The following is a 12476-nucleotide window of genomic DNA, read 5'->3' as shown; positions in this document are numbered from 1 at the left end:
AGCATTGTGTTGCCATGGCAACGGCATTTGAAGAAATCTCAAAACTGTCCCATAGATGTCTTCACGGCTTGATTGATAGCACACATTTGAAGTTTGAGCACTTGTTGAACATTTTCATAGGAGTTAATGTATGGCGACATCTTCTTTTATGGCGAGGGATGCGTTTCCATGGAAACGGTATATGATGACACCCCATAATTGACGTAGAGCTGTTGAGGGCAGGACCATTAACCATTATCTGAAGTCTGCTGCTCTGAGCATGTCAGTTGGAGTTATGACATCATCGTGTTCCATTACACAGGTGTTTATATTTGAGCTAACGACGTGTCCAGAGATCAAAGGTTTCCATTGTTCTGAATGACAGATAAACGTCTTACATGTGAACGTGTTGTTGAAGAACCGTAACAGATATCTGTGAAATTTCAAAACGTGAAGCATGTCAAGGAAGTTGAGTATCTGAAGTGTAATTTTTGTGTACTTTCGGGTTAATAATGTGGCCTTGTTGGCAGATTAACTAAAGGTGTGCGGCTGCTGCTGTGAGGAAATATCAGCCTGAAATTACAATGGGCTTTAATGGAGGCATGTTGAAAGTTTTTGTCACTTCATGCCCTCAAGAGGCATTTTGTTTAATTGTTTTGCTTAATTTTTTTTCATTTTTCAAGCTACGAGATGTTTTCCTACGTTTGTCATGAAAAATTATGTGTCAGAAGTGTAGGGTTTGGGAATTATGGCAGGTTTTAAAAATATATATGAAGGCGAATTTCAAGCTGTCCTCCACTCTAGCTGTGACATCACACACTCTAGGCTGCGCAATACACACTAATGTTAAAATATGAAGAAGGCCTCTTTACCAAGGTCTGAACAATGTTTAATATTTCTAAAAGTATGAATCTGATTTAAAAGTTGTTTAATGTTAATAATGTCAGAAAGATGTAACATTTTAAAGTTGGAATGAGGTTTCTGAGTGAAAGTATGAAGGAACAGTTAGCAGTTGAAGTCGCATGAAGATTTTTCAAGTCTGAAGAGTTTCTCCATTGACTTCCATGTTAAAAATGTGATGAATTGAGATATATTTAGGGAATTATAAAAGTTATGAATGAGAAAAGTAGAAGCAATCGATTCCCGATCGAGCTGAACGTTTTGATATTTGAACCGAGTTTCTGCGATGTAGAATGTGGGAGAAGAAGACTGACAAAGTAACCCGGCGGAATAATAATAAAGAATTTCGTGTGTAGAAGAACAGATAGTTGCAATGCTGTATCAGCATTCCCACTAACTGAAGAACTTGTACTTGTTACAAATTTATTCCAACACTCTGGTATGGATTTGTGTGATGTTTTTCCTATGATCAAAAATATTCAAATATTCCTAATTTATTAAGGTTTCGTCAAAAAAAGTTTCCTCTAACAATTCTGTGTAGTGTGTTTATGTTCAACATATGTCTGTGGGTATTCATTGTCCACGGTATTCAATGTTACATGTCTATCGTAATGTAAAGCAATTTGAGCACCTGGAAAAGCACTAAAATAGATGTAATTTATTATTATTATAATTATTATATAACTATGCGATAGCCCTGATACATTAGTACATTTAAGGAGTTTCATGTTGAACCTAACTTTTCAGAATCAGTTCATAGGGCATACATACCTCCAACATTACCGAGAACAGTGACTGGTGTTTTCTTCTTCTCTGGTGCCAGGCCATACTCCGTCTGAAGCTCCTCTTGTTGGATCCGAGCCTGTTGTAAGATTTTCCGGGAAAGACGCTCGTCGACGTACGTGTCTTCGTTTTCTGCCCGGCTGTCTCTGCTCTTCACTCGGCCTCGGGCTCTCATGGTGTCCCCCTGCAGGATCTGGTCAGCCAGCGGCATTGATCCTCCGCTCTTCTCACCTCCTCCTGTGCCCGCAGATCGTTTCACTTTTGGCATCGCTGTTTCTAACCGAAGATGTAGCTATATTATGTTCTTTTGGTAAAGAATTAACAAGTACTGTGCTGTAAACAGCGACTCGTTCAACACGTGTGGATGTCCATTACAGAAAGGATGTGACGTATTTTACGTCACGTACTTCTTTAACCCAGCAAGAATTTAATGTTAGTTGTTTTTTTCACTGAGATATTGATAAAAGTCATACGTTTAATCTGCCGACAAATAACTATTTTTTATTTAAAGTAGCATATACATTTTTGCAATACAATATCTTTATTTTTTGCTGTTTAAAATTATTATTATTATTATTATTACTGATTTACCTTTGCCGGAAGACTGACTTTTCACCCGGAAGTTATTCACCGAATGCCAAGAAAGAGGAGGAAAAACATCAATGGGAGTCACTTGGTGAGATGATAACTTTATGGTCACAGCGATATTCAAAATCTTAACAATGATTTAAACATTATTTGCGTAATGTCCAATTATCTTTGTCTTCCTTATGTCGGCCTTAACCATCGCGCATATGTTTGCACTTTGCATCGCTGCTTCGGTCACTTCCATTCAAACGATGCTCTGCGAAACCATTTCTGACAACATTACATGCACATAAGAGATCTTAGGGAGGAGGGACTTTGTTTCTCAGGCCCTTTCAGTTAAGGCTCTTGTTTTCTCCCGTAATGCGGTGTTTGTTCGTCCTGCAGTGTGTGCCAGGTGCCCGTGGCAGAGGGGAAGAGCGTGCAGCAGTCCGTGGACATCGTGCACAAGAAGCTGGAGCAGCTGGGTGCTCTGAAGCAGGGCAGCTTCTGGGTGGACTGTGAGACGTACCATCCAACAGGAAATGTCAGCGGTAATATTTGAAGCTATACGTTTTATTCATAGGTTTTCCATCCAACAATACATCATTTTGAATATTTCAAGGCGTGTGATGAGTGTAACCCCCTTTAAGGTGACTATAACCATGGTTGTTAATTAGATTACAAACCTGGAATTACATTGGTAAACATGTTCATGATATATAATAATTTATGTATCAATCTTTAGTTACTAGTACTGCATTTTCTGGCAGTATTCAGTATAAAACTTGAGCTCCTCCTTAGCCAGCTGCAACATTAAAATGAAGAACACAAATGCATCAATAATTACTGTTCAACAATACAACATAATATTGTTTGGATCCTTTGATTTAATATTTTTGAATGCAGGACTTTTAAAATATAGTAAGAAGTATAAAAATACTTCCTACTTGTGGTATTACTCCTTTCACTTTATTAAAATGTCCTATATCATATTATTGACATAATAATAATAATAATGAAGTATTACCGTCACAAAATAAGTATCTAAAAAGATGAAATGCATGCTGAAAACAAGAAATGCACTTAAATAGATAATACCAACGTGTCACTTCTGACAGTCATTATTGTCCGTCTGTTACAGGTCAGCCCTCCAAGCTCTTATACGTGATGCACAACTCTGAAACTCCCCTGAGCTGCATGGGTCTGTTTGAAGGTGGACCCTGCCTGATAGCAGATGCAAACTTTGACGTTCTCATGGTGAAGCTAAAAAGTCACTTCCAAAATGCCAAGGCGCATAAGGTGGAGTGTCGTGGATCTAGATACCGCTACTGTGATTTCTTGATAAAGGTTGGCACGGTAACAATGAGCTCCAGCGCCAGAGGGATATCAGTTGAGGTATGTAGATAAATGAAAAGTAGTAATAGTGGAAGCATAATATTCTCCTGCTGAGAATCCGCTAACTCTTTGAGTGTTTCTTCAGGTGGAGTACTGCCCCTGTGTGGTTCCAGGGGAATGCTGGAATCTCACTAAAGAGTTCATGCAGTCCTTTCTTGGCCCCAGCGTCCCCGAACTACCGTCTGTGTTTGCTGCCAAGGCTGAAGGACTCTTCGCCCCATCAGACTGCGTTGACACCATGACTCAGTACTTGGAGTTGTTCAACAAACTTCGTAAAATGCAAATGCCAGGAAGTAATGTGCGTTGAGTGGTCAATGGCAATGGAGAGAACTTTTTTGTATATTTGTATTGATGTTGCTTTAATTCTGTCCCCCTGGACAGAATTTGTATTGATGTTGCTTTAATTCTGTCCCCCCTGGACATGTTGTATGTACTTTTGGCATTTTTTTAATAAAGCCTGGGATTTTTTTATTTCCATCTCTGGAGCCTCAATGCATTGAACCTTCTTATTTTATGAATGCATGTTGTATTAAAGAGACTTAAAGGTGACTCATAAAACAATGCGTATTCCTGTATTCACAATACACATCTGTTACAGGTTACACTAACAATGTCTCTGTTCTATTCTAGTTTATCAGTGAATAAGGATAAGGGCTGCATTTAATTGAGCCAAAATGTTATTATTTACACCTTTTCCTACTGTAAGCTATCTAAATATTACTTCCACGGCTGGTGTTAAGGCAGGTCAAAGTGCCTGCTGTGAGACAGCCTTAGTATGAATAAAATAATCATGAAAAGGTGAAACAAACACACAAGAAACTTCCCTGGTTTGTTACAAAGGATTGAATAATGGGTCTGAAAGTTTATAGAAAACAACTTCAATGTCAGAATGGTGTATTAAAACAAGCCAGTAAAAAAAATTGTTTTTTCACTTTGTGGAAAATATGATAGTCTGAGAACTGTCCACACCCAGTGCATTTTTTTTTAAAGTGCAGTGCTGGATTACTTTTTGGCACCACTTTCACCCTGTGTTAACACGAATCACATTTACAGGATTAGAGTTTCTCTTTATACACCCAAGTTTAGGCGAACTTAAGTCTATATGTTTTATTTTGGATTCCCAATGGCTGCTTCCAACGGCTAAAAGGGGTTGACACAAGTTAACATTACATTATAAAAAAGGCAAAACATCAGACAAGCAAACTACAACAAAATAATAAAAGCAATTATGTCGATAGGAAAACAGGCAAGCACATTGACATTTGCTATAAAAAAAAGCAATAGGCTACCACTAAAAACAGATATAGAGTGATGGATACAAATAAAGATGTAATAAACTCCCTTGAACCAGACAGCTGTAGCTCACGATTCAGCAATAATACTGTGCCTAAAAACTATACCTCCCCTAATGCATTATAGGATTACCACGCACCAGCTGACACATGGCGAACACGGGTCTTTCGAGGACATTGGGCTCAGGGGCAGTCTTCATCTCTGCTCGGTGTGCGGTGGGTCCAGCCTCGGTTATTGTTCCATGGCATGTGGCCTCAGTGGGTGGACGGACGGACGGTCCATCCTGCTGCCTGTTGTTCAGCCCTTCCGCCAATGAGAGCCGGGCTGCCGCTGAGCCCCGGTCCAATGAGAGCAGCCGGGTCTGGGCTCTGCTGTTCAATCTGTGAGGAGGACAACAACCAGCTCTCAGTGTACCGGATGGATGTATGTTGGCGATGGTAACGTTACCCAGCTTTTTCCGTTATCAGGTGTTACTAATGTAGTAATGAACACAGACGAGGCCCGGCGATAAATTAGACTCCATTAACCGGCTTTCTGTGATGAAAGTCACCGGGGAGTTTCTAAACGGTTAACGATGCAGTCCGCTAGCGAGCTAAGCTGTTACAGTGGTAATACTTAGTTAACGTTAGCGACAACAGCCGTTAGGTTAACTTCGATTGTCCTTAGCAACGCGCTAACCGTGCAGCTAACGCTAGCTACTATTTCAAGCTAATAACATAACATGTTAGCTACTTGATACCATACGAATCATCTGTGTTAACCAAAATGCACACTAGGTGAGAGCAAAAGGCTAGACAAGACTAGGGCTGTGCAGAGCTGCCGTGGCTAGCGGTTAGCGGTGATAGCTAACTTATGGCTGGCTGAGCTGCCTCCGACTAACAAAGTTGTTGGATGTTCCTAGAGAGAGGCTCCCTGACTGCTCTTTGTTCTGCCTCAACATGGGGATGGTAGTGTAGCTTAGCATGGTGGGAAGAGACTGCCAGCCTGCTCCAGAAGACAGGCTTTAAATCCCGGACAGATTTACAGATTGCATATTGTAACATTTGTGAATATCACCGTCACATGCGTTAATGTACTCTTCTAATACAACTGTGTCAATAGGAACACATAGCCGGATTTGGGTATGCCACCAACAAGAAACCAGTTGCTCAGGCTTGCAAGTTAATGGTGTCTTTTCGTTAAAAATGTTTGAAAAGTAGCGGATTATTTACTCAAAGAGAAAAGCGAGAAGAATTGTGTAGCACAGCGCTGGTACCGTGGAGTTAGACGATTACATCGATTAACCACGTATTTAAATGGACAGACAGCCAGCCAGCCCCCTCATGTCCACATTTCTGTCAATACGTTTGGCAGTCTTAAGAATGATCTATTTAAGTTTTAAACATTGTATTTATGTAAATTAGCACAATATATTGTGTTTTAGCATACTGTCAATGACCATCAGACTTGATCATTACCAGCATAGAAAAACTCATGCAGCATTTTTACCGTTACAACTATTCTCAGAGTTATTTGAACTCCAAAGCTTTAAAATGATCTGTAGCCTACTGTCAATCTTGTCAGGTCAAGTGTATTTGAATAGCATGACATATCTTAATGGTCGTTACATGCCTCCATTAACAATGTTGTACCATGCAGCACAACGTCTCTGTGTAGTCACGAAAAAACTGAAAAATTGTCTAGTTAAGGGAAGAAATATATTGTAAGAAACCATCTGTTCCAAGTGTTATTTACATATTATTTAGAGAACATAAATGACACAATTTACCAGCCAAATGCTGGTAACATTGGCATTTGGCTTGTACATTTTCATCCCTCACCAGCCACAAAAATGGTTATCTATTGAGTGGCTGGTAAAATTGGACTATTCACTAGCCATTTGGCCGCTAGAATAAAAAGTGTTGCACTCAGCATAGTGTTTATGTTGTTTGCATATTACGGCAGAATCAAAGTAAACTGTAACTCCCTCTCTTTTGTTTTGAATTAATTAAGCAAATTATTGAATGTTTGTGAATACTTGATTTTCAAAACTGAAATTTTGGAGACATTCACATTAGAAGACCAACAATTTGAAAGGCATTGTAAACTTAAACCGTTGTTTTTATTATTGCAAATGATGTAGTATTATCCCGGATTAGTGGATACCCTTTTTAAAGTGTGTGTTATTGAATACTTTTTTAGTTGAGTTTAGCAGGTGTCTAGGTTTTTTATTTTCATACCAGTGGTTTCAGAAAATGCCTTATTTCTAATTATTTGTTTATTGATAGGCTTAGTTTTGTTTTATTATATAATTGTTTAACTAAACATCTGTTAGCAAAAGAGAAACGTTTTGATGTCATTTATCACTCCTGATGCGCTAATGTCCTTTCTCCCTTTGTCTCAGAATGATACTGTCGGTGCAGGTGGTGACGGTGGACATGGGCGGTCAAGCTGAAAGTTGCTTTTGAGTTTCCTGCAAATATTTTTGATGTATTGATCCACACCTGATAAGGCAAACTATTTTACAGTAAGTATAAGCCTCTTCATTTTGTTTTTGTGCATTAAAGTGCATGTATGCTCATTCATTTCATATTTCATCAATTGTATTCAAGGACAAAAAACAAACCATTTTATTTAAATAATAAACATCTAGCTATTTGTAATGAGATGTCAAATATGGTTTGCAGAGAAGTCTGGAAATTAGAGTTTGAAAAAACGGGGAAAGAAGAGACCTTGAATTAAGACACCATAATAAGTGGTTTGTGAGTCCTTTCAGTATGTTTAAAACGTAATCTCACTTTGTTTTCTCTTACCTCAGGATGAGGTGTTGCATGGTTACAGGACGTGTGTCCTTTCACTGAGGCCACATGTGTATCAGGAGAGATGGATCGTTGTAAGCACGTGGGGCGCCTTCGCCTGGGCCACGACCATTCTGTCCTCAACCCACAGAAATGGCAGTGTGTGGACTGCAGCACCACCGATTCAGTGTGGGCCTGCCTCAAGTGCTCCCACGTGGCCTGTGGACGCTTCATGGAGGAGCACTCGCTCAAACACTTTCAGGAGTCACACCACCCACTGGTTATGGAGGTGCGTGAGCTAGATGTGTTCTGTTTTGCCTGTGGAGACTATGTACTCAATGACAACGCAGAGGGAGACCTCAAACTCCTCAGAGGGGCGCTCTCCACAGTGCGCAGCCCAGGGAGACGCTCACTACGCTCAGCGACCATGGGGGTTTGCACCCCCTGGGTTGGAGACACTGGGCCAAAGCCCGCCATGCAGCTGGCCTCTCGTCACAGGAGGAAAGCACTTCTAGGGAAGATGCTTCGGACATGGATCGGTAAACACCAGGAGCTGCAGAATGAGCGGGAAGAGAAACTTGAGGAAGCTAGAAGACAAAAAAAAGAGGTTAAAAAGAGACTCATGGAAGAGCTTGGCGGTGTCCCTCCTAGAAAGAGTGCTAGGCTTCTTACTCAGGCGCCACGTTCAGCCATCACACTCATTCCTCGCAAATTTCGCGAACCTCCAGAACGCCTACCTCCTGCTTCCAAGAAGCCTTCCCTTCTTACCCTGTCCCGTAAGACACCTCAGAATGGCAGAGCTGCTAAACTGAGGAGGTACTACTCCTCTCACACAGTCACCCGCCGGAGACCTGCTCCAGGTGTCACTGGTCTGCGCAATCTGGGGAACACATGCTACATGAACTCAATATTGCAAGTGCTGAGCCACCTGCAGAAATTCAGGGAGTGTTTTCTCACCTTGGACCTGTGTGAGACTGAGGAGCTGCTGGCCAAGACCAACCAGGCCCAGGGCATGACGGCCGTGACGGGTGTAGTCAGCAGTGGGACCGCAGCGCTGCCTGGGAGCCCTCTGGGACGCGTAGGTAAGGCCGGCAGTTGGAATTTACCCGTTGGCAAAAAAGAAAGTGCTCCTCCTACCCCGCAGCCTTCAGAGTTGGTTCAGCCTAAGGAGCCTCGCTGCTCCACCCGCCAGCAGATGTCTCTGTGCCATGAGTTACACACACTTTTCAGGGTCATGTGGTCAGGCCGGTGGTCCTTAGTGTCTCCATTCGCCATGCTGCACTCGGTGTGGAACCTCATCCCAGCTTTCCGGGGCTACGACCAGCAGGACGCCCAGGAGTTCCTGTGCGAGCTGCTAGACAAGGTGCAGCAGGAGCTGGACACAGAGGGCTCCAAACGCAGGATAGTGATCCCCATCACAAAGAGGAAACTATCCAAGCAAGTGCTAAAGGTTCTTAACACCATCTTCCATGGGCAGCTACTCAGCCAGGTAAGACATCACATACACACATACTTCATAGTATGATTATTTTGTCTTAAACCTGCCTTTAAACCCATAAGGTTGAAAGAGTGAAACAATGTCATTTGATAGGGATTAATTTATCATTTTACATCACTCCAAAAAAGACTTTCAGATAGCTCCATCCCTAAGAAAACCTAGAGCAGTTGTATTACCAAATAATGTGTTCCACTAAGATATATGAGCTACTTATGCTGGTTATTTTTATTTTATTCTTTTCATGATCTTTTTAAAATGCTTATTATATTTTCTCAGAGATCCTCTTATTTAAGACTTGATGTAATTTCCAAACATGACGACTATTTTCCACTGGAGTCCTCACTTGTTTCTCTTCTCGCTGTGTATTTTAGGTGACGTGTCTGTCCTGTAAGCACAAGTCTAACACAGTGGAGCCATTTTGGGATTTGTCTTTGGAGTTTCCAGAGCGATACCACAGCATAGACAAAAGCTCAGGCTCTACAGCTTACCAGCGCAGCTGCACCCTCATTGAGATGTTGTCCAAGTTTACCGAGATGGAGGCTCTCGAAGGCAGCATCTATGCCTGCAACCACTGCAACAGTAAGTATAATTATGCAAATAAGTACTATAATAAGGACATGAGTGTCGGAGTGAGAATGACATGAATATACCTTTTTTTTAAATTGATAGTCTTTTCACAAACTCTGATATATTTTAAGGAAGTATGTCACCTTAATGTTAAACAGAGCATTGTAACTTAAAGACAAGAATGACCTGTTTTTATTTAATTTATTCAATTATATTTTTGTATTTGATTTTGATCTTCATCAACCATAGTCAGAAGAGTTTTGATATACAAGAACTATAAGAATGCCATGTTTGATTCTTATTGTAACCTTTACAACTAAAACAAAACCTTATTATAAGGATATGCATTTGAATGGATTAGGGAATTCATTTACCATCTCATTGTTTCATGATTTGTCAGAAAGAAGGCGGAAAACATCCCACAAACCCTTAGTTCTGTCAGAGGCTCGTAAGCAGCTTCTGATCTACCGTTTACCTCAGGTTCTACGGCTGCACCTCAAACGCTTCAGGTAAGTGTCTACACAGGCTGATTTTCTTATAATAATTACTGCAAATTAAATGACCCAGTCTTGTTTATTGATGTGTTTTATTTTTTAGCTGTAATCAGAGTGCTTAATGTTCTCTATGGTGCTTGTGATGCTTACTCCTCCCTGTTGTATGGCAGATGGTCGGGGAGAAACCATAGGGAGAAAATCGGCGTCCATGTGGCCTTCGACCAGGTTCTGAACATCAAACCGTACTGCTGCACAGGCTCAGGTCACCCCGTCCACAGAGGAGGCTACACCTACGATCTGTCTGCTGTTGTTATGCACCATGGGAAAGGCTTTGGCTCAGGGCACTACACCGCATACTGCTACAACACAGAAGGAGGTGAGGAAAAGAACACCCGCAACCTATAAACATTCAAAGTCTTAATTTCTTCTGTTAAACATTTCTTGTCTTTGTATTTTCAGGTTTCTGGGTCCACTGTAATGACTCTGAGATGAAGGTGTGCAGTGTGGAGGAGGTGTGCAACACTCAGGCCTATATTCTCTTCTATACCCAGAGGTCTGCCTAGGTACCTCTCGCTGTGATGTCGACCTGTATCGGGCAACTTAAGGCTGCATTTATGAACATGTTCTCTGAAGTTTCCCAGATGACATTTAACAATCACTTTGAAGTAAATTACCGAAAGAAAAAGATAGTAACGGGGGCCCTAGGACAGCCACAATTATGTTTAGGAGTAAAGGTGAACATTGAAGCATCCAGATGAGAAAGACACTGTAATAAAGACAAGCTAGAAAAATCCTTGAAATTAGAAACATTTAAATTAAATGTTATAATGGCTGGTTTTTGATTATGTTCCAAATCCAAAACCTTTTTAAAAACTAGGCCTGAGGTTTCTCGGCCTGCGGGACCAGCATAGCAGTTTACTATCCTGAAAACTGTGTGAGCGGTCCGACTCTGTCCTGCTGAACGCCATGTTGTGTGTCCGTGTTTTAAAACCCATCAGGCTCGTGTCTGTTGAGTCTGTGGCCCTCCTGAAACAGCATTATACATTCAAAGGAAATGCATGATCTGGATTTTAGAGCATTTTTATCACAATAATGTTGTCAATGTGCCTTTTTATATGTAACTGTACATTTAATAGCCAATGCACTAAATCAGGGATGTCCAAACTACGGCCCGGGGGCCAAATGCGGCCCGCGGACCATATTGAATCGGCCCTCAGCAAATTCAAAAAGTATAATCGAATATGGCCCACAAACTTTTGCTGTTCTTATCTTGTACTTCTTAACTGTATATGTACAAATATATTACACAGTAGTATTTGTATGTTAATAAGCCCATTTTTCAAATAAATTCAGTCGATTTAAAGTTGGAAACATTTTCTAACAAATCTAAGTTGATAAGAAAAAAGCCCAGTAACTTATTTACATAACCAGTTTGAAATAGACCCTTTAATATTTCCTTTTATTATAAGCAATCTGAGGCTTCTGTTTTAAGGGATGAGCTGCCAACACTTTTTTTAACAAAATAAATGAATTTACCTTCATTTGATTGATTTCGCTAACTTATAACTGAACTTATGAGGCAATATACCTCACCTCTAGCGAGTGGCCCAGCCCTTCGTATATTTTTCTGTATCTGGCCCTCGGTGAAAAACGCAACCCTAGCGCCTCTTTACGAGAGGCGTCGTGCGGTACGGAGTCGCAATATGTTGGAAGAAAGATGACGTATAGTTCGGTTGAAAACAAATAATGAAGCCGACAGCTCACAACACACACAAGGAGTCCTACTCAAAGCGAACAAGGGCGACCAGGTAGACATAGCGATAGTGCGTTCGGGATAGACGAGGAGTGTCGTTGCTGTCGACGTGCAGCGTACTGGTTAGTCTCTGTGACCCGAGTGTTCCCTCCCCGTCCGTCGAGTAAGTCGTCGGCAATCCTGTATCTCACTTATGACCCACTATGTGTGTCTACTACGACATACTCTTTGGCTACACCAAACCTTTAACGCTCATATTTAGATAAAATCATCTGGAGTTGTTACCTTGATACTAGTCATTTTACCGGTACTGCTACCCAGAAAAATTACTAGGTTGACTGTAAAGGTAATATTTTTTTTTTTTCGACCCGCTGTGTCTCCGACTGCGAAATCAGTCGATCTATTTAAGTAAATTAACCTGGAAGTGTACTACAACTTGCTACATGGAGAATATCATATATCTCGTCCCG

General features: G+C 41.0%; 3 protein-coding genes across 4 annotated transcripts in view; 2 read left to right on the top strand and 1 right to left on the bottom strand.

The window, feature by feature from the left end:
• bysl (bystin-like) overlaps nucleotides 1–2052 on the bottom strand; it is a 16180-nt gene extending 14128 nt beyond the window's left edge. Inside the window, exon 1 of the mRNA XM_010784624.1 lies at nucleotides 1651–2052. Within this exon, the coding sequence (XP_010782926.1) occupies nucleotides 1651–1930 (280 nt within the window). The 5' untranslated portion in view covers nucleotides 1931–2052. The remainder of the gene's footprint in view (nucleotides 1–1650) is intronic.
• A 205-nt stretch (nucleotides 2053–2257) lies between these two features.
• Nucleotides 2258–4185, top strand: med20 (mediator complex subunit 20). Its single transcript, XM_010784623.1, has 4 exons — nucleotides 2258–2338; nucleotides 2635–2780; nucleotides 3371–3624; nucleotides 3710–4185. The coding sequence occupies exons 1-4, from the start codon at nucleotides 2325–2327 to the stop codon at nucleotides 3929–3931; spliced, it is 636 nt and encodes a 211-aa protein (XP_010782925.1). The 5' UTR covers nucleotides 2258–2324; the 3' UTR covers nucleotides 3932–4185.
• A 696-nt stretch (nucleotides 4186–4881) lies between these two features.
• usp49 (ubiquitin specific peptidase 49) overlaps nucleotides 4882–12476 on the top strand; it is a 19923-nt gene continuing 12328 nt past the window's right edge. The window contains exons 1-7 of one of the 2 annotated variants that reach the window (XM_010784620.1): nucleotides 4882–5354; nucleotides 7301–7423; nucleotides 7715–9183; nucleotides 9564–9771; nucleotides 10160–10268; nucleotides 10424–10629; nucleotides 10713–10765. In XM_010784620.1, coding sequence (XP_010782922.1) covers nucleotides 7780–9183; nucleotides 9564–9771; nucleotides 10160–10268; nucleotides 10424–10629; nucleotides 10713–10765 — 1980 coding nt within the window. In that variant the 5' untranslated portion in view covers nucleotides 4882–5354; nucleotides 7301–7423; nucleotides 7715–7779. Of the gene's footprint in view, nucleotides 5355–5406; nucleotides 5526–7300; nucleotides 7424–7714; nucleotides 9184–9563; nucleotides 9772–10159; nucleotides 10269–10423; nucleotides 10630–10712; nucleotides 10766–12476 lie in introns of those variants that run through there. The other variant, XM_010784621.1, reaches the window with a different exon arrangement.

This window comes from Notothenia coriiceps, unplaced genomic scaffold, assembly GCF_000735185.1.
Source record: "Notothenia coriiceps isolate Sejong01 unplaced genomic scaffold, NC01 NC01_scaffold00026424, whole genome shotgun sequence".
NCBI lineage: Eukaryota > Metazoa > Chordata > Actinopteri > Perciformes > Nototheniidae > Notothenia > Notothenia coriiceps.
This window is presented reverse-complemented; position numbering and strand designations above follow the sequence as displayed.

What these genes read in the sequence shown, in the direction of transcription:
- med20 (XM_010784623.1), top strand. An exon ending in TCCAACAGGAAATGTCAGCG is followed by an intron (nt 2,781 to 3,370) that starts GTAATATTTGAA and finishes CGTCTGTTACAG; the next exon opens with GTCAGCCCTCCAAGCTCTTA. An exon ending in CCAGAGGGATATCAGTTGAG is followed by an intron (nt 3,625 to 3,709) that starts GTATGTAGATAA and finishes GTGTTTCTTCAG; the next exon opens with GTGGAGTACTGCCCCTGTGT.